The 27061-nt window shown below is 62.6% G+C and overlaps 3 protein-coding genes across 8 annotated transcripts in view; 2 read left to right on the top strand and 1 right to left on the bottom strand.

Annotated features, from left to right (window-relative positions):
* Window positions 1–155: 155 nt before the first annotated feature.
* On the top strand, window positions 156–19061 carry NHERF1 (NHERF family PDZ scaffold protein 1; the record flags this gene model as incomplete). Its single annotated transcript, NM_001082345.1, is given in 6 exon segments — window positions 156–788; window positions 14244–14405; window positions 15100–15253; window positions 16955–16995; window positions 17957–18043; window positions 18271–19061. Coding segments are annotated over 6 exon segments (1077 nt in total).
* Window positions 19062–20872: 1811 nt separating this feature from the next.
* On the bottom strand, window positions 20873–25161 carry NAT9 (N-acetyltransferase 9). Of its 6 annotated transcripts, none has more exons than XM_002723583.5 (7): window positions 23741–24075; window positions 23521–23663; window positions 22607–22716; window positions 22043–22186; window positions 21661–21720; window positions 21399–21493; window positions 20873–21301 (listed from the first exon to the last, which is right to left on the bottom strand). In XM_002723583.5, the coding sequence occupies exons 2-7, from the start codon at window positions 23595–23597 to the stop codon at window positions 21167–21169; spliced, it is 621 nt and encodes a 206-aa protein (XP_002723629.2). In that variant the 5' UTR covers window positions 23598–23663; window positions 23741–24075; the 3' UTR covers window positions 20873–21166. The 6 variants fall into 6 exon arrangements, with proteins under 6 accessions (XP_002723629.2, XP_008250356.2, XP_008250355.2 ...); XM_008252134.4 differs by having other exon boundaries at window positions 23993–24054; XM_008252133.4 differs by having other exon boundaries at window positions 23920–24047.
* TMEM104 (transmembrane protein 104) overlaps window positions 24140–27061 on the top strand; it is a 57598-nt gene continuing 54676 nt past the window's right edge. The window contains exons 1-2 of the mRNA XM_008252132.4: window positions 24140–24277; window positions 24776–24870. Of these exons, the coding sequence (XP_008250354.3) occupies window positions 24826–24870 (45 nt within the window). The 5' untranslated portion in view covers window positions 24140–24277; window positions 24776–24825. The remainder of the gene's footprint in view (window positions 24278–24775; window positions 24871–27061) is intronic.

The raw sequence follows: 27061 nt of genomic DNA, 5'->3' as shown, positions 1-27061 counted from the left end.
CCCATTGGCCGGCGCTGTTCACCCGGCCCGAGCGCCCCGGCCCGGGGGCCTCCGATTGGCTCGCGGTGGCCCACACCCTCGGGGAGGCCCCGCCCCCGGGATTAGGGGCCGGGGCGGGTTCTGGAACGCTCAGACGCCGCGCGGGGCGGGGATTGGTCCGAGCGCGTCCTCCTTCGCTTCGCAGTGTTCGGGACACCTGCTCGCCCCTCGCGTCTGGCGCCGCTGGGGCTCCCCTGCCAGGCTCCCCGGTTCCTCCAAGCTCGCAGAGCAGGGAGAAGGGCTGGGACGCCCCGGACCCGGACCCGGCCCGGAGCCCGCTGCGCGCCGCTGAGCCGTCGCGGGGCGAGATGAGCGCGGACGCGGCGGCCGGGGCGCCCCTGCCCCGGCTCTGCTGCCTGGAGAAGGGGCCGAACGGCTACGGCTTCCACCTGCATGGGGAGAAGGGCAAGGTGGGCCAGTACATCCGGCTGGTGGAGCCCGGCTCTCCGGCCGAGAAGGCGGGGCTGCTGGCCGGGGACCGGCTGGTGGAGGTGAACGGCGAGAACGTGGAGAAGGAGACCCACCAGCAGGTGGTGAGCCGCATCCGCGCCGCGCTCAACGCCGTGCGCCTGCTGGTGGTCGACCCCGACACGGACGAGCAGTTCAGGAAGCTCGGCGTCCAGATCCGGGGGGAGCTGCTACGCGCCCAGGCGGGGCCGGAGCAGGCCGGGCCGCCGGCCGCCCCCGGCGAGCAGGGCCCGGCCGGTGAGAACGAGCCGCGCGAGGTCGAGAAGAGCCACCCGGAGCGGGTGAGTGCGGGCCCGGGCCGGGCGGCGGGGAGGCACCCGGGCGCCCCGAGAGGCCGGTCCCTTCGGCAGCTTCCGCCCGGCGCCCCGGCTGTTCCCTGGCGGGCGGGGGACCGCGTCCCACGACCCCATCCTCCCTCCCCGCCCCAGGCTGGGCGGGGAGCCCGGGCGCCTTTGCCGCCTGCACTTCTTTTTGGCCTTGGTGAGGGTGGGGGGCGGTGCAGGGGAGCCCAGTCCCCTTTTCGTCTGCTCCCGTACCCCGGAAACCCCGGAGTTCTCTACCGCTACTCCTAACTCCTGTGGGGTGAAGGCGAGAGAGCTGCGTCTTTAGAAAGCGGGGCGCGAAGCCCTCCTGCGCCGAGCCCCGGCGCGCGCGTGGGGTGGGGGCGCCCCGCGTGTATCATTAACCTCGGGCCGCTGGACTTCATCCTTCCCAAGTCCAGGGTGCCTCCTGAGAAGGGGCGATGGGTGGGGGCGGGGTGCGCGGAGGAGGCGCAGAGGCGTCTTGGGGGTGGCGGCTCTGCCACCCAGGAGGATTTATGAGTCTGAGGAATGTGTAGAGTAAGCGCTAGCTTGTATCAGGCAGCGGAGGGAGGACCTTGGAGGAGGAGGAGGAGGTGGAGGAGAAAGATGGCTGGGGGAGGGAGCGAGCTCTCTGCCCGGCAGCCACTGGAGGAGCTGCCCGGGGCAGGTGGTCTTGCCCGCGCCCCACTCACTGCCCTGCCTGGACAGCTCTCGCCAGCGTTTGCTGGTCCCCCAAACCATCCCAGTGAGTTCGGATCAGCTGCAGGAGGGCAGCTGGCAAAACAGGAGCTGTTGTGCAGAGCCCCGGGTCCCGTGAGACAAGGCGGGGCCTGGGGTGCCCGCGGTGGGGCGCCCAGGGCCCCCTCCAGCAGGCGCCAGTTGGGGGCCGTGTGTGGCACGGGTGCCCCAGGGCCGAGCCAGGAGGACCCTCCCGGGACAGCGAGAGGGCACAGTTCAGCATTTAGGTAGAAGGCGGAGCCTGAGAGGACCAACTGGTTTGGTGTAAGAGAAGGAAGTAAGGTCACCAAGAACACTGCCCAGCCAGAATTGGGTGCCAGGAGTTCCAGGGCCACCAGGCTCCCACTTCCTGCCACTGCCAAGCTGGCATAGGCCCAGGGTGGGGGCGTGGATCAGAGCACCCCTGATAAGGGGTAGACACCAGGGATCAGGAACAGATGACCTCTGGTCCCAGGCAGAAATCCCATCTGAACTTTGTGCTTCTGCTGAGCCTGTCCGGCCCCGTCCTTTTCCTTCCCTTGCTCTTAGCCAGGGGCTCAGATGACCCCTCCCCCACAGCAAGTCACAGCTCCTCCCTTTGCCCTTTTGGTTCTGGCCGGGGAGGCCCTGGGGGGAGGCTAACGTGGAAGCCTGCACGGCACAGGCCATTCCACCATCTCAGAACCGGGCTCCCCCAGGTGGTGGGGTGGGCCCCACCTGTGTGTGTGCTTCCTTGGGCCAGCAAAGCCACCTGGGGGGGTCCTGGGGACGCGTCCCCAGGCAAGTCACGGTTCTGTGCACTGTGGTTTTCCCATCTACAAAATAAGGGCATTGGCTGAGGTGCACCTGCCGCCTCTGTACAATTTTAGAAATGGGGGGCAATGCTGGCGCCTCTGCTAGATTCTCTGAATCGAGCTTCGCTTGTGAGGCCGAGCCCTGTGCGACCACCTCCTTCAGCCATATTCGTGGCTGGTCGGCTGGAAGCCCTCCGTTAGAAGGCTGCAGAAATGCTCACACACAGAGTGAGAGCGACTTTTTTTGCAAAAGGCATCCGTTTCACAAAGCATCTCGCTGAGGTTTGCTGATGCACTTTAACCTGAGTTTGTGTGCAGCAGGCCGGCTGTCCCTTCTCTTCGCTAGTTCTCAAAGACGCAGATGGTCCCAGTAGAAAGGTGCCCAGCAGGAGTGCTTACCTGGATGGCGTCTGGTGGGGAAGACCAGGTGTGGTCTAGAGTGACACAGGGGGCTGGCATTTGGCACAGTGGTTAAGTCGCTGCCTGGGATGCCCAGGAGCGGCTGGTTCGAGTCCCAGATACTCTGCCTCTGATCCAGCCGACTGCGTGTGCACACCCTGGGAGGCAGCAGGTGATGGCTCAAGGACTTGGGTCCTTGCCGCCCATGTGAGAGACCCTGCTTCAGCCTGGTCTGGCCTTGGCTGCTGGCTTCTGGGGAGGGAATCGCCCAAACCAACAGATGGAAGATACCTCTCCCCCCACACTGCCTTTCAAATAAAACACACACACACACACCCCGCAGGGCCAAGCATGAGGGGTGCCTGGAGCCCTGGCCATCCGTGCTGGACTGGGCTCTCTAGGCTCAGGAGGGGAGGGAGTACTTAGCCCCCCCCCCCCTTCGTTGTTGGCTTTTGCCTCCTCCACTCACAGGGGGAGAGGGGCAGCGACACCTTGCTTGAAGCCCCCCAGCCAGTCCCCTCCACCGCCTGTCCCAGAGTGACACCCAAACCCTCAGATTGGACCCTGACAGCTGGGCAGGCCTGAACCCGCCCCTCTGCACTGGCCCAGCAGCCTGGAGCCAAGCAGGGCAGCTCTGTGAGCGTCCGTTTCCTCTTGTGTAAGCTGTGGGTTACAGCAGCCAGCCCACGGGGCTGTGGGGATTACGCGAGGATGAACACGCAGCAGGTTGCTCACTGCCTGGCACTGAGGAAGTACCCAGTAAGCACTGGTTCCCGGGCATTTGGATTAATGAAGAATTCACAGGGACAGGCGCTGGGCGCCGCAGCGAAGTTGCCGCTTGGGTTGCCAGCATTCCCCGTCTCGTGCGCCTGGTTTGAGTTCAGCTCCTCCGCTTCCCACCCAGCTTTCTGCTCCTGCACCTACTGGGAGGCGGCAACTGATGGCCTCCGTCCCTGCCACCCTCGGGGGTGGGCATGGTGGTGCAGCAGGTTAGGCTGCGGCTTGGGACGCCTGCTCCCATAATGGAGTGCCAATCAAGTCTGCTTCTTTTCCTTTTTAAAGATTTATTTATTTATTTGAAAGGCAGAGTTACAGAGAGAGAGAGAGAGAGAGAGAGAGAGAGAGGGAGGTCTTCCGTCCGCTGGTTCACTCCCCAAATGGCTGCAACGGCCGGAGCTGAGCCTATCTGAAGCCAGGAGCCAGGAGCTTCTTCTGGGTCTCCTACGCGGATACAGGGGCCCAAGGACTTGGGCCATCCTCTGCTGCTTTCCCAGGCCAGAGCAGGGAGCTGGCTAGGAAGAGGAGCAGCCGGGACTTGAACCATCGCCCCTATAGGGTGCCGGCACTGCAGGCAACAGCTTTACCCACTATGCCACAGTGCTGGCCTCCCTCCTTTGCTTCTTAGCCAAGCTCTCTGCTCATGGGCCTGGAAGGCAGCTGATGATGGCTCAAGTTCCTGCCACCCACATGGAGACTCTGTTGGGGTTCCTGGCTCTTGACTTTAGCCTGGGCCAGCCCCAGCTATTGTGGCCATTTGGGGAGTGAACCAGGTGATGGAAGATCTCTCTCTCTCTCTCCCTCCCTCCCTCCCTTTCAAATAAGTAAATAAATCTAAGAAGGAGAGAGAAAGACCCAAAGACCCAGCTTGCGTTCTGGACTTGGCTTCTGCCTGACCCAGCCCTGGCTGTTCTGGGTATTTGGAGAGTGAACCAGCCACTGGCAGATCTCTGTCTCTCTGCCTTCTAAATAAAACGAAACTAAAGAAATAAAAGTAGCTAGTTCACAGTGAGGTTACACGTCCTGGGGGGACAGCCAGCGCTGGATCTGCCCCGCGCCGTGCAGGTGCAGCCATGGCCAAGCCTGGTACTTGGTAAGTGCTCAGCCAATGGTTGCTTCAGGTGAGGTGGGGTCTGGCGTCCACTCTCACTGCTGCCCCCTCCCCTCCATCCCAGAATCTGAGCCCCCCCCCGCCAGCCACACCCTCCCTGAGCCGGCAGATGGCGCCCCTCCCTCTGGGAGTCCTCCTGCCCCCTTCTGCACCACGAACCTCTGCGGATGCTTTCCTGGGTTCCTTGGGCAGAGCTGTCTCTTCCTTTCCTCCTGCTCTTTGTCCTTGTATCTTTCTTTTATTATCTTTCTTTTTTATTATTTATTTGAGAGACAGAGGGCTGTTGCACTGGTTCGCTCCCATCTGCTGGTTCACTCCCCAAGTGCCCACAACAGCTGGAGCTAGACCCGGGCTGAGGCCGGAGCCGGGAGCCAGGAACTCCATGCAGGTCTCCCCCGGGATTACAGGAACCCAGCTAACTTGAGCCAGGAAGCACTGCCTCCTCCTCCCAGGGTCTGCGTTAGCAGGAAGCTGGAGTCAGGAGCCTGCGCCAGGGATGCCCGCCAGGCACTCGGATGTGGGACGTGGGTGCCCTAACCAGGGACCTAACTGCGAGGCCGAGCACCCGCCCACGTCCTATCTCTTTATCGCTCTGAACATGCAATATTTTAGTTATCTGTTGGTGAGCTCCTCCTCCGCCGCACGGTCAGCCCCAAGGGCAGTGACCAGTTTATTTGTGTTTACGTGCCCGGCGCATGGTGGGGAGGTGCTCAATAACCAGCTTTGAATTAATGGATGGATCCGTGACAGCTGTCAGACCTTTGTCCCCGCTCATCTCCTTCCAGGCCCAGCACTCCCAGGCTTGCCACCAACACACCCAGAGACTGGAATTCCAGATAAGCCTCCCACCTCTCCTTGCCTGCTGGCAGCTTCCATCGAAGACTAGAAAGCAAAAGCCCGGGCCGGGACCGGGGCGGTGTTTGAATCCGGGTGCTGCCAGTCGCTGGCCGCGAGGCCCTGGGAGCCCCATGCTCCTGCTGGCTCTGTGAGGTGCGGGTACCGGGACCCCCTGGCGGGGCTGTTGGTGTAAAACCTCCCCGCCTGAGGGGGCTCCTGCCAGTCTTCGCCTTGATCCCAGAAGCAGAGGCCGCGCAGGCACCCCCGCGGCGGTGTGCATGGCTGGGTGCGCTTTGCCGGCAGGCTCCCAGCCCCTTTCCCAGGGCGGGCGGCTGGTTCACACCGACGGGCTTGGAGCTTTGGTGAGGCAGAAGCGTGTGGGTTTGAGATGCTGGGGGGTGTGAGTTTGTGCCGCTCCCTTAACTTGAGACCCCTCTCACTGGCAGAGCAGTGCAGCCCCTCGTCCTCACCTTGTGTTCCTGTTCAGTTAAGTCAGTCACTCTGTAGAGGCTCCTCTTAGAGGAGGCTGGAGACCCTTCTCCCCCTCCCCAGCCTTCCCATCCCAGGGGGCCCTGGGAAAGTGGGGGGGGGGGGCGCTGACAAGAACCAGGGCCGGCGGTGTGGAGCAGTGGGCTAAGCTACAGCCTGCGATGCCCGCGTGCCATATGATGAGTGCCTTTTCCAGTCCCAGCTGCCCCACTTCCGATCCAGGCCCCTTCTTGTGCTCCTGGGAAAGCAGCAGAAGATGGTCCACGTGCTTGGACCCCTGTCACCCACGTGGGAGACCTGGATGGAGTTCCTGGCCCAGCCCTGGCCTTTGCAGCCATTTGGGGAGTGAGCCAGCAGACAGAAGATCTCTCTGTCTCTCTCCCTCTCTCTCCCTTTTTCTCTTTAACTCTGCTTTTGAAATAAATCAATCAATCTTTAACAAGGAGTTCAGCCAAGGTCTTGGGGCAGTAGGCCTCTTCCCAGGGAGAGAGCAGAGCTCCGGATCCCAACACCAGGTGTTCCTCTGCTGCTGCTGCTGCGACACGGTGGCCCTGCCCAGGGAAGGAACCTTCCGGTGTCCTCCTAGTAGGTACCGACACACCTGTCGTTGATCTGCCTGCCTGCCTGCCAGTGAGGTGCTGTTTGCTGTGTTTTGTAACTTGCTGGTCAATGTGCGGTCCCTGACAGCTAGTCTTTGTCTCTGGGAATATGCTGTGTACTAAACACACCTCAGTCCAAGTGACAGCTGCTCCACTTCCCATCCAGCCCCCTTCTAATGCTCCTGGGAAAGCAGCAGAGGATGGGCCACGAGGCAGGGAGGAGCCCCTGGCTGGACAGTGGGTCCCGGAGCCCGCCCTCTGTGCAGCACGCATCCCGGGGCCTCCAGCTCACGGAAGGCCTGAGTCTCCAGCCACACCAGCCCCCCCCCCTTTTTTTTAAGCATCCCTACTTTAAACCCATTTATCTTTTTAAACTCTTGATCCAAAGGGTGGATCTCGAACACAGCAAAGATTAAGAGTGGGTGGGGCGGGGCCAGCACTATGGCTTAGTAGGGTTAAGCCTCCACCCACAGCCCTGGCATCCCGTATGGGCGCTGGTTCATGTCCTGGCTGCTCTTCTTCCAATCCAGCTCTCTGGGAAAGCAGTAGAAGATGGGCCAAGTCCTTGGGCCCCTGTACCCGCGTGGGAGACTGGAAGAAGCTCGTGGCTCCTAGCTTTAGGTCAGCTCAGCGCCAGCCATTTAGGGAGTGAACCAGCAGATGGAAGACCTTTCTCTCTGTTTCTTCCTCTCTCTGTAACTCTGCCTTTCAAATCAATCAATCAATATATATATATATATATTTTTTAAAGTGATGAGACATAAAACTGGGACTCAGAACTGCCAGGGTCATGGTGAACAACAGTATTAGCCTGGCAGCGCGAGGAGAGGAAGGGCTCAAAGACCCCCAGATCTTTGGATCCAGCTTCCTGCCGGGGACTGGGCCTGGGCACCCAGCTCTGTCTGCAGACAGGGATCCTTGTCGGGCCTCCGCCCAGAAGGGTCAGGCTCCTGACCCCATCCCCCTCGGGGCCGGGCTGGGCTAAGCCACAGTCTGTAGCCTCGCCTCTGCCCCGCGGCTGGCTCTGCGGCGCCCCTCAGCCAAGAGCCTCTCTGGACGCTGCCCTTGACTGTCGCCTGGGCCTCCCTCCGGGCAGGACGACTCCCCACGGCCCAGTGTCCTTGTCCTTAGCAGAGGACGAGTGCTGCGGAGTCTGTAGGGTGGCATCCAGCTTGCAGAGGCCGTGGGCTCAGCTGCGGTCCCACCCTCTGCTGTGACGGAGGCCAGAGGTCTGAGTTCTCAGAGACGAACTCCACCCTCACCCCGCGTTTATGGCCAGGTCATGGGCGCCTGTGTCCAGCCGCAAACGTGGGGGCTGGGGCTAAGGGAGAGCACGTGGCAGAGAGAGGCCGCTTCGGCTGTGCTATCTGGAGCGGCAGCTGCAGGCTACCGCAGGAGGCTACCGGGCACTGGAAGGGGGCTGGTCTCGGGGGTTCTGTGGGAGACCAGATGAAGATTTGCACAGGCTGGGTATCCCTTGTCACACATGCCAGCAACCACAAACCAGTGTTTGGGATTTCAGACTTTCTCAGATTTGGGAATACTTGCATGTATAACGTGAGATAATTTAGGGAGGTAACCCAAGTGTACACAAATTGATTTGTTGCACATACACATTTTAAATATTTATTCATTTACTTGAAGATAGAGAGAGGGTGTTCTTCCATCCACTGGTTCACACTCCTAATGACTACGATGGCCAAGATTGGATCAGGCCAAACCTGGGAGCCTGGAACTCCATCCGGGTCTCCCACATGGGTAGCCGGGGCCCAGGTACTCGGGCCACCCACCACTGCCTTCTCAGGCACATTGGCAGGGAGTTGGATCGGAAGCATAGCAGCTGGCGCTCCGATGAGGGATGCCCGGATCACAAGTGGCAGCTTGACCCCCGTAGCACAGCTCTGGCTCTGCAGGTAATTTTGTGCACGATTTCTAATGACTTTCCATGCTGTGCATCTTCCCACTGTGGCCTCTATGTCGGTGTGCAAAGTTCCGGATGTTGGGGCATTCTGGATGAGGGGTGTTCAACCTGTGCCAATAGGAGGATGTAAAATATCACAGTTGTTGAAAAGGAACTGTGTGTTGGAATGATACTATTTTAGATGTGTTATATTTGGCAAAATACTAAAATTTCTTTTTATAACTTTTTTTAAAGACTTATTTGTTTGAAAGTCAGAGTTAGAAAGACAGGGAGAGGCCAGTGCTGCGGCTCACTAGGCTAATCCTCCGCCTTGTGGCGCCGGCACACCGGGTTCTAGTCCCGGTTAGGGCGCCGAATTCTGTCCCGGTTGCTCCTCTTCCAGGCCAGCTCTCTGCTGTGGCCCGGGAGTGCAGTGGAGGATGGCCCGAGTGCTTGGGCCCTACACCCCATGGGAGACCAGGAAGAAGCACCTGGCTCCTGGCTTCAGACCGGCACAGCGCGCCGGCCATAGTGGCCACTTGAGGGGTGAACCAACGGAAGGAAGACCTTTCTCTCTGTCTCTCTCTCTCTGTCTAACTCTGCCTGTCCAAAAAAGAAAAAGAAAGAGAGGGAGAGACAGAAATCTTCCATCTGCTGATTCATCCCCCAGATGACTGCAACAAGCCAGAACTGGGCCGATCTGAAGCCAGGAGCTCATGCAGGTCTCCCATGTAGATGCAGGGGCTCAAGCACTTGAACCGTCCTCCGCTGCTTTCCCAGGCGCATTAGCAGGGAGCTGGATCTGAAGTTGAGCAGCCAGGACTCAAACCAGCACCCATATGGGATGCTGGCTCCACAGGCAGAAGCTGTACCTGCTACGCCACAGCACCAGCCCCATATTTTTCTTACAAGTTTTAAAACTTGGTTAGGAGAAAAACAGCTCTCCCATCCTCTCCTTCACTCCTCAGATGCCCCCCCCCCCCCCACACACACACAGCTGGGGCTGGGCCAAGCCGAAGCTCGGAGCCGAGCCGGAACTCAATCCTGGTCTCCTACTTGGGTAGCAGGGACCCAACTTGAGCCATTACCTACTGGAAGCTGGAATCGGAATAGGAACCCAGGCATTCTAGAGCGTAACGGCTATGCCAAATCCTGCCCTTTGGTTTTCTTTCCTTTTTAGCGTGGCTACTAGGAAATGTTAACTCTTGCACGTGACTGGCAGGTCTGAGTTCATATTCTGCCGCCTTCTCCTGTCGCCTGTGTGGTTTGTTTTTGTTTTTTGTTTTTTTTTTTTTTTTGACAGGCAGAGTGGACAGTGAGAGAGAGAGACAGAGAGAAAGGTCTTCCTTTTGCCGTTGGTTCACCCTCCAATGGCCGCCGCGGCCGGCGCGCTGCGGCCGGCGCACCGCGCTGATCCGATGGCAGGAGCCAGGTACTTCTCCTGGTCTCCCATGGGGTGCAGGGCCCAAGCACTTGGGCCATCCTCCACTGCACTCCCTGGCCACAGCAGAGAGCTGGCCTGGAAGAGGGGCAACCGGGACAGAATCTGGCGCCCCAACTGGGACTAGAACCCGGTGTGCCGGCGCCGCTAGGCGGAGGATTAGCCTAGTGAGCCGCGGCGCCGGCCTGCCTGTATGTTCTTGAGCAGTTTACTCCCTCTCCTTCAAGCCCAAGCTCCTCATCAGTGGAACGGGACAATAGTAACCTTCCTTGCAGGGTTAGAGTTGAGTTTCGTGAGGAAACCACGCACAGGTCCCAGCATATAGCAGGTGTTCAGCAAATGGCAGCGTGGCGCCCCAGTGTCGCAGCTCCTTGTGTAGCCTCTTGGGACGGCACAACCCAGTTAAAGCCCCAGCTTGTGGGAGGAGGGGAGGTCTGGCGGTGATGGTGGAGCACCCGCAAGGTAGGCTGAAAGGCACGGGCCGCCAGCCCTGGGTGCTGTCCAGCCAGGTACCAGGCTGCCCCGTCCCAGGCTTGCCCAGCCCTGGGGAGGCCTGAGCCAAACTGCTCCACCGTGGGTCTCTCTGGCTGGCACTGGGGGAAGAGCCGACCAGCCAGAGGGAGAGTCTGGCTCAGGCCCCCGAGGCCCAGGTGTGCCAAGGAGCTGAGTTCAGCTTATGCACTGCTTCGCTCGCTGCCGGGTACAGGCAAGGACCCTCCCACAGAGAAACAGGAAGTACAAGATGAAGTACACGGAGGAGCATCCTTGAGTTCCAAGGGAAGTGTCCAGCATTCCTCAGGGGAAGAGGTCCCACAGGGTAACAGGAGGACATCAGGGGCTTGGGGGCAAGTGGCCGTCCAGCCCACTGGACCTCACCTAGGGCAAGGAGAGGAGATCTGGGCATCTGCCCTGTGTGCCGAGCCCCCGGTCACGTCCTGGCCTGCCCGGAGGACAGAGCACTGTCACTGGTGCCCCAGGCAGAGGCAGCTCTCTCCACCTGGCTTCCTCCAGGAGCCAGCACCAGACCCAAGCCTGGGTCCCCAGAGTCCACGGAGCCAACGGTGCCTCCTAGAATGGCCAGGGCTCTTACCCCAGCATGCCCCCCAGCCTGGGCTCTTCCCACCTATCCCCTCCTCCTGTTGTCACGGCTGATTTCCCTGCAGGGGGAGGAGGGCAGAGCCACACCATGCTTATTTGCATCAACTAGAGCCCGGGGCTGGGGCTGGGCTAGGGAAGGGCAGTCTTGGGAGATGGTGGTCACCTCTGTTGTCCCCTAGCCACCCTGGTGGTCTTTGCTCCTCCAGCCCATCTCCTGCACCCCAGGGCTGCCTGCCAGCCAGAAGCAGGGAGGTGGCCAGGCTGTTTCTATAGGGCCCATCGCCAAGGCATCAGCCAGGGAGGGACTGAGCCCGGTGGGGCGTTGGCCCCCAGCCACCCGCAGCCTCCCCTCCCCCTTCACCAAGGAGGGGCAGAGAGCAGGCCTGGACCTGCTCCCCGGAGACGGCACCAGGATTAGGGTATCGACTTTCCCGGCTTTCCAGGTGGCTGCTGGTGGCGCCTATTGAATTCCGTGCCCGCTGTCCGCTCCCTGGACCGTTGCGTGGGTGGAGGTGATGGGGCGGCCACCCAGGGTGGGGCTGGGCTCCCTGGGGAAGGGGAGGGGTGAGTGGCAGAAGGGCTGTGAGGAGGAGCTGGAGGCAGCTGGCCCAGCCATCCAGCCCCATCTCGCCCCTTGCGCCTGGGTCTCCACCAGCCCCTGAGCACATCTGGATTTTTACTTCTTAGAGACTCAGTGGCATCGGTCCCCTGGATGCCCTCCTGCCCATTGTCCCAGGCCCCTCTGGGGCTGGCACCGAGACAATGGGGCCCACACACCAAGCTCAAGATGACCTGGACTTGGCCCCTACCCACCCTCCTTTCCCCCAGAGCCAAGTTCAAGCCATGCCCCAGCTGGGCTGCAGGGAGGGCCCAGGTACAGCGGTGGCTGGGACCAGCCGGGCCCCAACAGATCCCCCAGGAGGGCTGTCTCCAGGGACTCCCGCGGCACCAGCCCCCACCTACCCAGGCTGGGAGGGGCCGCCTGCTGGGCTGACTCAGCAGGTGACTGTGACACTTCTGTGGACACCTGGGTGGCTTCAGGAAGAGTGGGAAGCCCCCACCTCTCCATGTCCGAGAAGGCTTGTGTGGGTGTCTAAGGGCGGGGGAACTTCCTGGGGTTTCCTGTCTGCCCAGCCATCCTGTCAGACCCTGAAGCCTCCAGAGAATCTCCCAAAGGACAGTACAGCAGGTCCCAGGGGGACTGGGCTGAACCGAGTCCTTCAGACTGGGTTCCCCATGCCCCCTGCTCCTCCTGGCTTGGTGCCTGCAGAGGGACAAGGCTCAGAGAGGCCCCTGAGCTTTGAGGATGGATGTCACAGGCAAGGGACCCTGGTGACACTTGCAAAGACCAGGCCCAGGAGGCAGCAGCACGGGGCAGGGGGAGGGGGCAGCCAGCACAGCCCTACTGGTTGGGAAGTCCCCGGGGCCAGCTGCCCCCCAGCCCAAGAGTGTTCACCACCCATCACCCACGTCCCCCCGCCGCCAAGCCTTATCCCTCAGCTCAGCCTGTAGCGCTGCTGTGAGAGGCCTGAACACCCGGAAGGAAGGCGGTGTTTCATCAGCTCCTGGGCCGCCTCCCCTCCGAGCCCACAGCCAGAGCTGGAAGGAGCCCCACGGGGCCTTGGCTGCCCAGCTCTGCCAGGGCCTCTGCTCCCGGTGGACTGCCCCGTGCTGAGCAGCCAGCCCACGGTGTGACTGGAAAGGCGCAGGTGCCGGGGCAGACCCGGGGATGTGTTCCGGCTGTGTGACGGCAGGCGCTGGGCTTGCCCTCTCTGAGCCTGTTCCCCCACCCCTGGAGCACCTGGCTCTGTCCCGGTGGGAAGTTCTTTGGGGCTGTCCCAAAGATTCACCCTCCCACTGTCCGGGGTGAAGGACCAGGTTGCCCAGCCCAGGTGGCTGAGGCCGAAAGCTGAGCCTGTCCTGGTGGTGGCAACTGGTCGGACCTGTTCTGCTCCCTGGGCAGCCTGGGGGAGGGCCGCACCGCAGCTTTGCAGAGGGATTAGCTGGAGGGGAGAAGAGCCTGGTCTAAGCCCAGAATCAGATTGAGGTCTTGGAGGGCCCTGGGGGGCCACGGGCACGGAGCCAGAGGGGCCCCTTTTCACAGCTCACTTTGTTGTTTGTCAGTCTGGGGCAAGGTGCCCTTAGCCCAGGTGTGGGTCCGCGGCAGCAGGGGACGGCCACTCCACGCCCCCCACCGACATCCTGGACCACAGGCCAGAAGGAGCTGCCTGAGCCTTGAAGGGAGATGGGCCCTCCCACCCGGCTCTCAGCCGCAGGGTGGGGAGCAGATGGCACCACCTCCCTGGCTGCAAGCCGTTCGTGCCGGAGGCTGGGAAGCCCTGCTCTTCGCTGCTCCCCACTCTCCCCTGCCTTCTCCACTGCAGGGGGGGTTGGGTTTCAGGGGCACCCCACCCCCACTGTGGCCACGACCTCCCTGCCCCCAGCCTCACTTCTTTGCCCAAGGCCACTCTTTGTCGGTGTCAACAACAGAGCTGAAGTTCGGTGTGCACAGGGATCTGAGGGTTACAGAGGATTTCCACAGCCGTCCGCTGTCCGTCCACTGTCTCGCTGGGCTTCGCAGCAAGCATGGCAAACAGGTGGCAGTGAGAACGGCTCTGGCATGCCGCAAGCGAGCAGGGCAGCTGGAACCCTGGCTGCGGCCTGGACTCCTGGGATGGTGTCCGGTGCCGGCTGGGCTGCTCGCGTGCCTGGTGACCCAGGGTAGTCCCCCTGGGCCAGCAGCCCCACCCCAGGCTGGAGAGGAGGGGGAGAGGGTCCCCAGAGCAGTCCTTGGGCTCCACTTGGTCCCACAGCTGGATCCAGAGTTTGCTTTTCTTGGCCCCTCCCCCTTTGGGCTCCTTGGGGACTCTCAGGGTCTCTGTTGCCATGGTTACAACACCCCCCACACACCTGGAATGCCCCATGATGGCTTCCCACCGGGTGTCTGGGTGTTTGGCTCCTTGCAGCCCCCTCCCACCTGGCCGTGGCCTTGGTTTACTGTAAACTGCTGACCGCTTGCAATAAACAGCTGGCCTTGCCTCCCCCTCGGCAGGGGATGGGTCCACAGGGCCTGGGGGTCCAGCGTGTGCCCTGAGAAGCCAGCCAGGCTGACGGGACATCCCGGTCCCTTACCCTGGAGGGCCAGGCCGAGCCATGGAGGGAGAGGGATGGGGTCTCAATGGAGTGTACTGAGGCCTTGCATTACTCCAGACCTTCCTCGGGGGAGGTGGGCCAGGACACTGGGCAATGACCGTGGCCCTCTCTCCCCGCAGCACGAGCTCCGGCCTCGGCTCTGCGCCATGAAGAAGGGCCCCAACGGCTACGGCTTCAACCTGCACAGCGACAAGTCCAGGCCAGGCCAGTTCATCCGCGCTGTGGACCCAGACTCCCCAGCTGAGGCCTCGGGGCTCCGGGAGCAGGACCGCATCGTGGAGGTGACTTCCCAAACCCTTCGGGGCTCTTCCTGCCTGATGCTGTGGCGTGACCATCAGCCGTCCAGGGAGGGCCCGCTGCCGGCTCGCTCATGGGTGTAGCCGGCCCAGAGGTGGGGGATGGGCTGATGGACAAGCTGGCTGACTTCTTGCCCCCACTCTCTGGGCTTGGGTGGATGTCAGTGGCCGTCCCTGGAGCTCCTTTGCTGCCTGAGGACTCTGCCAGACCCCGGGTGGGGTTGACAGCCCCCTCAATCCTCTCCCCACAGCGGGCTCTGAGATCCGCTCCTTCTCCTGCTGTGCTGGGGGAGAGGGAGCCGGAACCAGTGCTTGGGCGGGTCCCAGAATCACAGAGTCCTAGAAGCTTAGAGCCGGAGGTCAGCCCTCCACAGACTTCTCAGCTCACTCGTGAGAAAACCAAGGCCCCGAGCCGCAGCGGGCCCGCCAGCCTGGCCAGGCCGCACGGATCTCTCCCGTCCCGTCCCAGTCCCAGTCCCAGTCCCAGTCCCAGTCCCAGTCCCAGTCCCACAGCTGTGTGTGTTTAAGTCTCCTCTTCCCACGTGACCTGCCTCTCCCAGCTGTGAAGTCGCAGCACCACTGGCCTCACCCAGGACTCTGCAGGGGGCAGAGGGCTCCCACGTCCTCCCCTCCCAGAGCTGAGACCCATAACCCAAGCCCCCCCACCCCTGTCCCACAGGTGAACGGGGTCTGCGTGGAGGGCAAGCAGCATGGGGACGTGGTGACTGCCATCAAGGCCGGCGGGGATGAGACCAAGCTGCTGGTGGTGGACAAGGAGACCGACGAGTTCTTCAAGAAATGCAAAGTGGTCCCATCTTCTGAGCACCTCAACGGTGAGCTGGGTGAGGGGGGCTGGAGGCCCCCACGCCAGGGCTGCCCAGCGGTGCCCAGCACATTGCTGCATCCCAGGTGAGCGGCAGGCAGCTTCCCGGCCTGGACGCTCCCTCCCTGTCCTGGGGAAGCCCAGAGACACTTGTTGGGGGAAGAAGGGGGCCCAGCATGGGGCGAGGTAGCAGGGCTTGGCAGTGGGCTTCTGAGGCTGGCCTGTGAGAGGGCCGTGGTGAGAGGTGGGGCAGAGTTTACTGGTTCCCGGGGTCAAAGCTGCAGCACCGTGGGCCGTGCTGATGTCAGCAAAGGGTTAACTCTGAGGCGGCCTGCAGCCTTTGCTGGTCCGATCAGAGTCCATGACGGGCCCAGTGCTCCCCCTGTCTCAGGTTGTCTTGGAAACTCTCAGCCTGGCTCTAGAGAGCAGTGGGTCCCCCTCCCGCGGTCCCTGGGCCCCTGCCCTCACCATCCCCCACCATCCCCCTGCCAAGCCTGGCACCTCCCCCTGGCCGGGCTGAGCCAAATGGGGCAGGGCAGGACTTTCTCCCTGGGAAGATGGCTCCGGGAGCAGGGGTGCCCGCTCGGCCACGCTGAGGGTGGAGCCCCTGGACTTTGCAATGGGCGGGGCCTCCCTGAAGGTCAGGGCTCTATAGGCGAGGGTCCACATGACTCAGAGCTCAACTGAGGGGCCTGACACAGAATTGTGGGGGGCTCTTAGGAGTCCTTACACAGACTCTGGGCACAGAGATGAGGCTCCAGCCTTGCCATGGGGGACCCGTCACAGGGAAGACACAGCATGGGACACCTGGATCCCACTTGGCCCTTGGACTTCCCTTCTTGTCTGTCTCTGGCAGTGGACACTGCGGGGTGGGGGTGGGGGAGCACCCCCACTGTGCCCTGAACAGGCAGGGGAAAGGTTTAGAGTCATCAGCCGTGCCCTGGAGCAGGGACAAGGACAGATGCACGGGAACCGGGAGCCGAGAACCTGCCCAGGTCCGCTGGTTCCTGCAGGTGGCACAGCCACCCCCCCCAATAATGCCATACAGAGGGACCCCAGGCCCACTGCTGCTGCCAGGTTTCCATGGGCTGGGGGAGAGGACGCCCGGGCCACTGCCCTTGAGTTTCTTGTCCCTTCATCTGCAGGCTGGCACGCAGGCGTTGGGGCAGGTCCTAACTCTAACCTGCACGGGCTTACCAGCACCACCTGGCAGGTGCCTGAAACATGCCGAGTCCTTGGCCTGCCCCAGACCTACCCGTGTGGGATCTGGTGCCGAGGCCCAGGAAATCTGTTTTGTTTGTTTGTTTGTTTGTTTGTTTAAACCAGTTTCCCAGGTAGGAATCAGGGAGCCAGCCTGGAACTTCAACCCCATGGAAGATAACAGGTTTTCATACAGCTCATGACCCATGTGTGGCTCCTGAGGTCTGTTTAGTAGATAAAAGGCCAGCCTGTTTTTCTTAATGCAGTGAAATAGGGAATATTAGAGCAGTACACTGCGGTAAACGTAGAGCTCTGTAACACTGTGTGTGCTGGATCATTAAAATGGGAAATGTAGTTACAGCGGGCTGTGGCCAAAAAGTGTTAAAACACTGACCCAGGGAGCCACATCCCATGAGCCACCCACACCCCTCGCCCTGGCCGCCTCTCCAGCCTGTACTCTGTGCCCCTTCCCCAAAGCTCCTGGGCTCACCTCTGCACTCTCCTCTCCTAGGTCCCTTGCCTGAGCCCTTCACCAATGGGGAGATACAGAAGGTAAGGGCCCGGCCCCTGACTGCTTCCCGTCAGAAGGTAGCATGGTTGGGAGGCTGGTGTCTGGGTCAAGCTGAAACCTTGGGTGCCGGTTCTGGTTCCTTCCTGAGCTCCAAGCCGTGGGACAGCTAGCGCACTCCTCGGCCGCTGCCTAAGGAGGGAGAGGCCTGGCTGGGCCCCTCTGCAGCCGCCATCCTGGTGACAGGTCCCTGCCTCCAACTCCCCACTGTACAGAAGAGGCCATTCTTCCCCCCAAGAACAGAGCTTCAGTGTCTGGCCGCGTGCGCTGGGCCTCTCTGCTCCTTGCAGTCTGGGTTGGAAGAACAAAGCCCCTCCTCCCCAGGCAGAAGGGAAGGGGGTAAGGCTGGGGGGGGAGATGGCGGGCCGGGTGCCAGCCGAGCCTTGCAGGAACCCAGGAAGAGGCTGGACGCCAAGCTGACGCCCTGACAGAAGCCTTCATTCCGGGACCGGGTGGGAGCCCTTCGGGGCCTGCCCACAGGTGTTCCTTCCCCAGCTCCTGCCAAGGGGCCCGGCAGGGGAGGGTCCCTGGGCCCCATAGGGGGTCTGGAACTCTCCATCCACCCTGTTCCTTCGAGGCCCCGCTTGGCTGTCAAGGTTCCTGGGGTTGACTGGGCCACCGGTGGTGAGAGCAGCCCCCAGGTTGCCCAGCCAATAGGAACCTGGTGGGCTGTACCCCTTGGTCACTGGCCCACGTTAAGGGGGGCCAAGGAGGCGGCTCAGCTCATGAATCCCGACAGGTGACAGGCATGGCCCTGCAGCCCACGGGGTGGAACCAGGCCGCCCTCTGATCCTTTAAGGAATGTGGAAGTGTAAAGCCGTGGAGCCGGCAGGCTCAGGCAGCGGGAATCTGGGTGGGTGGCCGGGGCTCGCGTGGTCCTCAGACCAAGATCCCCATCTTCCCTGGGAGCTCGCTCCCCACGCCCCTCCTCTCTCTCCGTGCCAGAACAACCCTGAGACCCTGGCCCCAGCGGCCTCGGAGAGCCCCAGGCCAGCCCTGGCAAGATCCGCCTCCAGTGACACCAGCGAGGAGGTAGGTCTGCTGGGCAGGGGGCGGCAACTGGGCCCCAGAAGCCGATTCCCAGGCCCCTCTGATTTCTGGCACACCAGCGGCCTCGGACGTCACACGCTGAGCCGCTTTCTGTTCTCATGACCTGGCTTCCCTGGGCGCAGCCCCAAGGGAGCCACCTCTCTGAGGCTGAGGACCAGGGAGCGCGCAGGGGACCGACTCAACTCGCTGCTTCCCCCTTCTCTCGACAGCTGGCTTCCCAAGACAGCCCCAAGAAAGAGGACTCCACGGCCCCCTCCTCGACCTCCTCCTCCTCCGACCCCATCCTGGACTTCAGCATCTCGCTGGCCGTGGCCAGGGAGAGGGCCCACCAGAAGCGCAGCAGCAGACGGGCCCCCCAAATGGACTGGAGCGAGAAAAAGGAGCTTTTCAGCAACCTCTGAGCGCCCCGGCCGCCCACCCCCCCTCACCTCCTCTCCGCCCGATTCTCCAGTCCCCAGCCGCCCACCCTCCTTCACCTCCTCTCCGCCCACTTCTCCAATCCCTGGCCGCCCACCCCCCCTCACCTCCTCTCCGCCCGCTTCTCCAGTCCCCGGCCGCCCACCCTACCTCACCTCCTCTCCGCCCCGCTTCTCCAATCACCCTCGAATCGATCTACAGATCAGCACCAGTGCCCCGTTCCTGGCCATGTGACTTTTCTAGAGAACTGTGCACTTCCCTGCCTCGAGGAAGGCAAATGCTTTTCTGCCCTACCCCATCAAACAGCAGCAGACTCTGTCCCTCTGCTCCCGCGTGGCTCTGCCTGGGACGGCACCGGGACCTGCTTTAGGCGAGGATGGTGGCACCAGGCACGTGGTCCTCTTCCCTCACAACCCCACAAGGGACCAGGGGACTTTGCGGCAGCCACAGCTCACCTCGCGGGGCGTCCGTCGTCCTGACAGCTGTGGCTGGCTTGCACCTCTTGTTTTTGTTGATTTTTTTTTTTAAGGGTGCACATCAGTTTAGAGAGACGTTCATTTCCTTGATTAACGTGATTTTCCTGGCTGTTGCAGCCTGGGCACAGCAGAGGCCTCAGCCTTAAATTTGTGTCCCTGCTCCTCCTCCCCCAGAGGCCTGGGCAGCGTGGGGAGGGCTTGGCTGGCCCTTGCCCAGCGCTGAGCCAGGCCCCCCATTGTATGGAGACTCCGGAAATTAACTGGTTCCTGCAAACCGCTCCAGTCTCTGTGTCTTCCTTTGGGGCTTTGTCTTCTGCCCCGGGAGTGAGAAATGGCACACAGGTGGCCCTCAGGCCCGAGGAGCTCTGACCAGGGTGCCTGGAGTCTGGCTGTGAGCTGAGCTCGGGAGGGTGCCTGTGCACGCAGGGCTGCAGCACTGAGAGGGCCAGGCCCCTTATGCAACAGGGATGTTTATCTGCGGAGGCAGGAGAGGCGGCCCACGTGTTCAGAGGACTCTGGGGAGGTGTCTCAGGAGTGAATCCCAGGATGGAGCAGGCTCTGGAATGCGAGGACTTGGCTTTATGCTGCCTGCCGGCAGCCAGTGGGCCACAGGATTCCCAGGAGCAGGCTGAGCTGGCGCCAGATACTCTATCTTATCTGGCCGGGCCCTGATTGCAGCTGTTGGCCGGCAGCCCCCTGGCTAGGCTGTGTGGCCAGGTGGAGGGGCGGGGACTGTCCAAAGGTGAACAGGCCTGGCCCTCCACAAGACTCGGGTCTCCTGCCTGTGGTACCTGGGGCCACCTCTTCTTGGAGGTCTGCCAGGGTGGCCTGTGAGAGCTGCGGCGACAGGGCAGGGGCTCAGAAAGAAGGGCAAAGTTGGCCCTGGGCAGCTTCCCACTCAACCTCCAGGGAGCCCACTGGGGAGCCATGGGCTGCTGGACAGCAAACGAGGACGGCCCCTCCGCGGGCCCTGGGCCCTGAAGCGGGGAAGCGCCAGCCACTATCTTGCCATCTCCACTCCTTGTCAGAGCTTGGATTCCATCAGCCCTTATCACAGCACTCATCGTCCCTGGGCCCTGCTTGGCTGGCCCTGACCTGCCCCCACCCCACCCCTGCCTCTACCCTTTGACCCCAGCACACCCCCCCCTCCGTCAGCAGAGCAGGCCTAAGGCTTGTCCCATGGGCTGTGGAGGGCCCCTCCCTACCTCTCCTGCAGGGTGGGGAAGCCCTGGGGACCTTTGACTCTGATCAATTAAGCTGAAGACAGGTGGAAGACACAGGTGGCTGAGGGAGCGCCGGCTGGGGCTGGGGCCGGGGCCAGCAGGGTTCTGTTTGCCCAGCTGTTCACAGGTGCAACCTGGGGTGAACACGGGCTGGGAGTCCTGGGCAAGTAACCTGATTTATGGGGGACTGTTACCCTTTTCCCTTAAAAACACTGTACCTACGTGGCCTTTCTTGCCAGGCAAAGCCCACAGGGTGTCAGGGCCTAGGGAACTGTTAGGAGTGCTCTCTCTCCCCTCCAGGCCACCTCCACCGGGTAAGCAGCAGTCACAGGGCAGCCTGGCTGTCTTGAACCTGTGCCTCCACTGCCCCCTCGTGGCCTGGTCAGGTGCTGCTGCCCCAGTGAGGCCAGGTGACAGCAGGGTGGCCTGGGACCCCTGGGCAGCCCCTGCTTCCTCCTGCAGTCCCAGCCGTGAGCGCAGGAGGCAGAACCCCAGCAGCTGGGGAGTTCTCCAGCCTCAAGCTGAATCCAAAACTTTGTCCCGCACACTCAAGACTGCTGTGCTCCAAAGAGGAGGGAGGAGGGGCTGGGCCACTCGGACTCCAAGCCAGGCTCGAGCCCTTGGGGTCACACAGGACCCGTACTGTGAGACTGGCTCGAGCCCCAGTGGGCCAGACAAGAACCAAGGAGAGCTGGTCACGCCACGTGCTTTACTCCAGCCGTGGAAGGAGAAAGGCCTGTCCCCTTCCCGGCCAGTTCTCCAGGCTGCCTGCACCCTGCCCTCCCTCCCACCCTGGCTTCCGGGGATTCCTGGCGTCCACTCTGGGTTCCCGGTCAGGAGAGGAGGGCCAGGCCCTGGGGTCCGTTCAGCCACGCTGCCGGCTGGTGCGGCAGTGGTGGCTAGGGGCACCGAGGCAAGCCCCGCTGTGTCCTGGAAGCTGACCCTCGCCTGCAGGGGCCCCGAAGCCCCCCAGCTCCCGCGCAGGGCTGTCAGTGGGGCTTTGCCGACTCCTCCCGGTAGGGCCTCTCCTGCACGTGGCTCGTCTGCTCCAGGAGCCACTGGCGCTCGCATGCGCTCATGGTCAGCCTGAGGGTCACCTCCTGGAAGACGCTGCTCACAGCCACCTGTGTGAGCCCAAGAGAGCAGGACTGAGCGGGCACAGCCACACCAGAGCCGCCGCACCCCGGGCCTCCTCCCCCACCCTCCCCAGGGCATCCTTACCGGCTCAAAGTGAAGTTTCCGGAACAGCTTGAGGCTTGGTTCATTTCCTTGCCCGATTTTAGCCTCAAACTTGGTCAGGCCGAGCTTGGTCACTCCTGCCGGAGATGGGGGGAGGGGGGGCGGGATGAGCAGCCAAACAAAGCCCCGCCCCTCCCGGGCCAGCTTACAGTGGGGAACCTGTCACCTGCCCCACCCCCCCAGGCCTGAAGAAGGCTCCTCCGGGACTGGGCCCCTCCCCCGTCATCTGCTCAGCGGCTCTTACCATACGACAGCATCGCAAGAACGGCCTCAGTGCCCAAGCCCTTGCCCCTGCAGCTGGGCTCTAGGAGAGACAACAGCGGTGACGGCAGGCGCCAGGCCCCAGTATGGACACCTGACACCCTTCCACTTAGTCTGGGAGGCTGCAGCCACCGCTCCGTCCTGTGGCTGAGGAAGAGGGGCACACAGGAGGTCAAGGGTGTTCCCACAGGCCTCGGCGTGCAACCCAGGCTGCTGCCTGGTGGGGACAGCCGGTAGCCCCGGTGGGGAGGCTCAGGCAAAGACGGGCACAGTGTGGCAGAGAATTGGAGGGTCCTCTGATGGCGACGGTTAAGCTGGCAAAGTGGTTCAGCGACCTGAGGGCAGGCAGGGCCCGGGGGACACACCTGCAATCATGACCTCGATCTCCCCCAGGGTGGGGTCTCCTGGGTCCGTGAGGAAGAGGTTCACGTCTCCCGCCATGCAGCTCTCCTCGGGGGCACCGGGCTGGGCCTGCCACCTCTCCTTGTCCAGCACAATGAAGGTACACTCTAGGAGGGAGGCGACAGGGTGAGCACCCGCACTCCCAGACCAGAGAGGGGAGGGCGGGTTCCTGCCAGGAGTGCGGGAACCCAGAGGTCCTTCAGCTCGCAACAAAGCTGCGGGGCGGCCTTCAGCTCTCCGTGCTCGCGGAGAGCGGGGGGCGCCACAGGAGGACGGCGCCACTCCAGGCTGAGGCAAGGGGCCTAAATTTACAACCAGAGCCCAGATGCTTTCCGTCTGGATCCTTCCAAGCCGGGTGGAAGGCAGAGGGGAAACAGGCGCATCAGCCGCAGGGACTGGCTCCACCGGGCACACGAGCACAGGTGTTTCTGGCACCTTCCAGACCCGCCGCTGAGTGCTAAGAAGAGGGGGAACCTGAGGCTGCCTGCGGAGCCAGCCCGCCCGGGCCCCGGGCCCCCACTGCTCACTGTCGCCGTCCTCCCGCCAGCTGTGCTGCATGGCGTACTCCTGCTCCAGGCTCAGCGGCTCCGAGGCTGTCAGGCGCTGCAGCTCCTCCGACTGCATCCACTCGTGGTACCTGCACAATGCCGTGGCCTTAGACGGGCAGGGCCGACCGAGCGGCACAGACCAGCGGCTCGCTATGACGAGGGGATGGCTGGCAGGGAGAAGAGCCCCCCCAAAGGCTCCCAGAAGACCCAGAGGGAGGGGTGTGACTGCTCCTGAGACAGCGCCACAGGCAGGCTGGTCCTCACAAGGAGCAACTGGACAGCTCCCGGTCCTAGGACAGGCAACAGTTCAGGCCCCAAGAACCGAGCCTATTTATGGGCATCAGGGGGATACCCCAATTGGACACAATGACGACCTCCCTTTCTTACACACATTTATTTTACATAAAATAATTCCTGGGGACCAGCACTGTAGCATAGCGGGTAAAGCTGCCACCTGCAGTGCTGGCATCCCCTATGGGCGCTGGTTCTAGTCCCGGCTGCTCCACTTCTGATCCCTGCTAATGCGCCTGGGAAAACAGCACAGGGCTTGGGCCCCTGCACCCACGTGGGAGACCAGGATGGAGTTCCAGGCTCCTGGCTTTGGGCTGGCCCAGCCCTGACCCTTGTGGCCATTTGGGGAGTGAACCAGCAGATGGAAGATCTCTCCCTCTCTCTGTAACTTTCATGTAAATAAATCAATCTTTAAGAAAAAAAAATTCCTCGCTGAAAGGCCAAAAGGAAGGAGAGACCATGAAAGGGGAGCCCAGGGGTGGGCGGGTCCTGCGGGGACGTCCCCGTCCTCGGCTGTGCCTCCCGTCTCACAGCCAAGGCTCCTTCCTCTGCGCTGCGGACGCAGCCCCGCCTGCGGACACAACACCTGGCCCGACAGTTACCTGGGCACGTGCTCCGGGGTGTAGGGCACCAGGGCCACCTTCTTCCCCAGCAGCAAGGTGTTCTGATTCAGCCTCATGGCGGAGACTTCGGGAACCCGCCGGGGCCTCCCGTCCTGCTCCCCTCCCTAGCCCTTCAGAGAGCGCTGGTTAAGGAAAAACAAACTTCAGGGGCCAGGCCAGGCTGCGGCTCGTGCCTTGTCCCTTCCGTCCACTCACTGACCTTCGATCACCAAACCCAGGCACCGAGACTCATCTATGGCCCCGGGCCAGGGACGACAGCCCAGAATCCACGGTCAGCCCGGCCATAAACCCGTTTCCAAGCCTCCTCCCAGCGTCCGCCCTCCCTGACCCCCGGGGGCCGAGGCAGGCTCCTCCCCTTCGCGTGGCGCTCCTGGTTACCCTCCTGGGTCCTCCAGCCACCGGGTCCCGGAACTACCAGACTCACACCCAACCTCAGCCAACGCTGCCCCACCTCTCCCAAACGAGCCACGCTGCCCCGCCGGCCGACCGCCCTGCCCGCATGCGCGTCGCAGCGCACCCGCCCACTTCCGCCACGCAGACGGCGGCCCCGAGGCGCCAATCCCGGTCCCGCCCCTGCGAGGAGGCCAATCCGCTGGCTGCACCCCGCCCGGGGAGTGCGCCGGGCAGGTGGGCGCGCGCGCCGGCGCATGCGCGCTGTGGGGGCTGGTGCGGGACAGCTGGCGCCGGGAGCAGCTGAGGGGCCGGAGGCGGCGGCCGGGAGCGGAGCGTGCAGCAGGTGTTGTGGGAGGGCGGGGAGCCCTGGAATGGGGCGCCTGGCTCGGGGCTCCTCCTGGAGGGGCGGGCGAGCGAGAGGCCCGGAGCGGGGCTCTTGAGGAAAGAGGGAGGTTTGAGCGTGGGGGACCCTGAGGCGAGTGGCGGGGCGCAGAGCGGAGGCCCCGCTGGAAAAGGGGAGGCTCTGGGGCGAGGAGCTGGGTTAGCGAGCGGCCTGGGGAAGTCGCCAGCGCCCTGCCGCAGGCAGGAATTAAAGCGGGGACACCGCCCCAGAGGACGCGAGGGTGGGTGAGACCCGGCGACTTCGGGGTCCCGGGAATGATTTGGAGCCCGAGCCGTGGAGGGCATCCGGCTGTGCACAGAGCGGTGCGAAGCCGGGACGCCGAGGTTTCCCCGGAGGCGCTGAGAGCCCGTGATCGGAGGACAGAGGTGGGGCGTCTGTCTGCAGGGCTCCCCCACCCCGGCGTCCCCTCGAAAGCTGAAGTCTGCCTTTTCGTCTTAGGGAGCTGCAGCCGCCGCCGCCCACTGCGCAGGACGACCCGGCGCTTGGAAATGGCGGGTGACATCACGGACTCCGGGGAGCTCTATTCTCCCTACGTGAGTTTTATTTTCGGGCCCCGGGGTGCTCCCGGCTTCCAGAGAAGCACGCCGCTTCCTGGGGACTGCGCCAGCGAGAGCCGCTGCGTGGGTCACCCCGGGGAAGGCAGGACCCGGGAGCCCGAGGGAGCAGCAGGTGCATCGGCCGCTGTGGTGGCTCGGGGCCGGAGTCAGGCTCACCCGCCTCGTCCGGGCTCCTGGAGTTGGCTTGCTTCCTCCCAGAATCCTCCTGTCGGGGCTGCCAGCATCCTGAACCCCGCAGGTGCAGCCCTGACAGCTGCTGAGGTCTCGGCGGTCTGAGACTACTTTGCTCTCTAGCTGCGTTGCACAACTTGGACAGCCTTGGGTGGCGCAAGAGGCAGTGAAACTCGCAAAGACTTCCAGTTGCGCTCTGCTGGAGGCTGCAATTAGAGCAATTAGCGCGACTGATTTCTCCCCACCTGGGGCTAGGTTACCCCCGTGCCCCCGCACACCCCACCCCCACGCACAGGCTCAGTTTATCTTCTCTGTGGACCGTGCAGGTGGCCACGGTTGCTCCATCACAGGGCCCTCCTGCCCGGCTACCCGGCCGGAGGAGACAGCGCAATGATCGAATGATTGACTCATGCAGGGGAAAGCGGCAAGGCCCTGGGTGGCAACGGTCTCCTTTCTAGAACGTTCTGCCCGGCTCTGGACGTCCCTTCCTAGCCTGGGGGCTCTGCCGTGTCTCTGCTGCCTTCACGGACTGTAGCGTTGCCGTGTGATGGATGAGGAAGTGTTTCTTAGAACAACTGGAAAAGCTCCTTGCTGTCTCCAGGGGCTTCCTTTTGGGTCTGTGCCATTGATGTGCAGGGACAAGGCCCGCCTCTGTGACGTGTCAGGGGGGGTCTTTGCGGTGTGCCCCTCCTTGGGGCAGTCGTGTGCCGGCTCCCAGCCTCCTGGGACCAGCAGTGAAATGTCACTGCCGTCCGAAAAAGTCACCACAGCCCCTGCTTTTTGTCACAACATCCAGACTTAGAGATGAGGAAATGAGTCATTTCTCCAACAGTTCTGGAAGGCAGACGCTGCGGGGCCCCCCTCGCGTGTGTCTCCAGCTGTTCCCGTGGCCGGCTCACGTGGCAGCTGGAGCAGTGAGGCCTGCATACTTAGTTGGGCTCTGCTTTTTTCTTTATTTTCCTCTTGTATTTCCTGCATATTTATTTTGCTGGGGGTCTTTGCTTGAGGGCCAGCTCTGGACATCTGCCATAAGAGGTGTGTGTGTTCTGGTGTTGCTGGTGGAGGGAGATGCGGGGGAAAGACGCGTGGTGACTGGGACGACGGGGAGTGACCGGGGCTGGTGGGCAGGGCTTCAGAGGAAGGATGCACCTTCCCCGTGAGTGTTCCTCAGCTCAGCCCCGCGACAGTGATTTTATTTTTTTAAGACTGATTTATTAAGTTGAAAAGCAGAGTTAGAAACCGAGAGAGAGAGATCTCCCATCCTCTGATTCACTCCCCAAGGGCTGGGCCAGGTGGAAACCAGGAGCCAGGAACTCAGTCGGGGTCCCTCATGGGGGTGGCGGGGGCTCAAGGAGTTGGGCCACCTTCCACTGCTTTCCAGGTGCATTAGCAGGGAACTAGGTCGGAAGCGGAGCAGCCAGGACTTGAACCAGCTTTCATTTGGATGCCGGCACTGCAGGCGCCGGCTTTACCCACCAGGCCACAGTGCCAACCCCAGGGAGAATTATTCTTGATCCCCGGTGAGACCAGAGAAGGGCTTATCACCCCCAACCCCACATTACACCCGTGCGCCCCTGAATTCCCCTGGCCGAGCGCAGTGTGGACACAACCCTGCCTTGGCTGCCTTGGGAGACCAAGATACCAGGCACCTCTTCATACAAGTGCATCAGCCAACCCAGGGCTGTTCCGAGTCGAAGCCCGTCCTTGGCTCTGTGTTGTCCCGTGGGGGCTGTGTCCCTCCGGGCGCCCAGGGTGTTTGTGACAGGCGGAGTAGCTTGGGAGGCTCAGATGCCACGCCGTCTCCAGGGCAGTGCTGCACACGGCCTGTGTCCCCAGAGTGACGGGGGCAGGAAGTCTCCTTCCCCACTTACTGGTACCAGGAGTGGCTTAGGGCCGAAGTGGCCGTGTGATCGGGGTACGGGCGGGGTGGCCCACAGCTGGCTGCAGGGTCGGGCCACTACTGCTCTGTAGGGGGAGATGGTCCTTGTTTCACAGC

The sequence above is a fragment of the Oryctolagus cuniculus genome, chromosome 17, assembly GCF_964237555.1.
Source record: "Oryctolagus cuniculus chromosome 17, mOryCun1.1, whole genome shotgun sequence".
Lineage (NCBI taxonomy): Eukaryota > Metazoa > Chordata > Mammalia > Lagomorpha > Leporidae > Oryctolagus > Oryctolagus cuniculus.
This window is presented reverse-complemented; position numbering and strand designations above follow the sequence as displayed.

What these genes read in the sequence shown, in the direction of transcription:
- NAT9 (XM_002723583.5), bottom strand. Translation starts at nt 23,597, where the DNA reads ATGAGGCTGAATCAGAACACCTTGCTGCTGGGGAAGAAGGTGGCCCTG. An exon ending in ACCCCGGAGCACGTGCCCAG is followed by an intron (nt 22,717 to 23,520) that starts GTAACTGTCGGG and finishes GGCATTGTGCAG; the next exon opens with GTACCACGAGTGGATGCAGT. An exon ending in CTGGCGGGAGGACGGCGACA is followed by an intron (nt 22,187 to 22,606) that starts GTGAGCAGTGGG and finishes CCTCCCTCCTAG; the next exon opens with AGTGTACCTTCATTGTGCTG.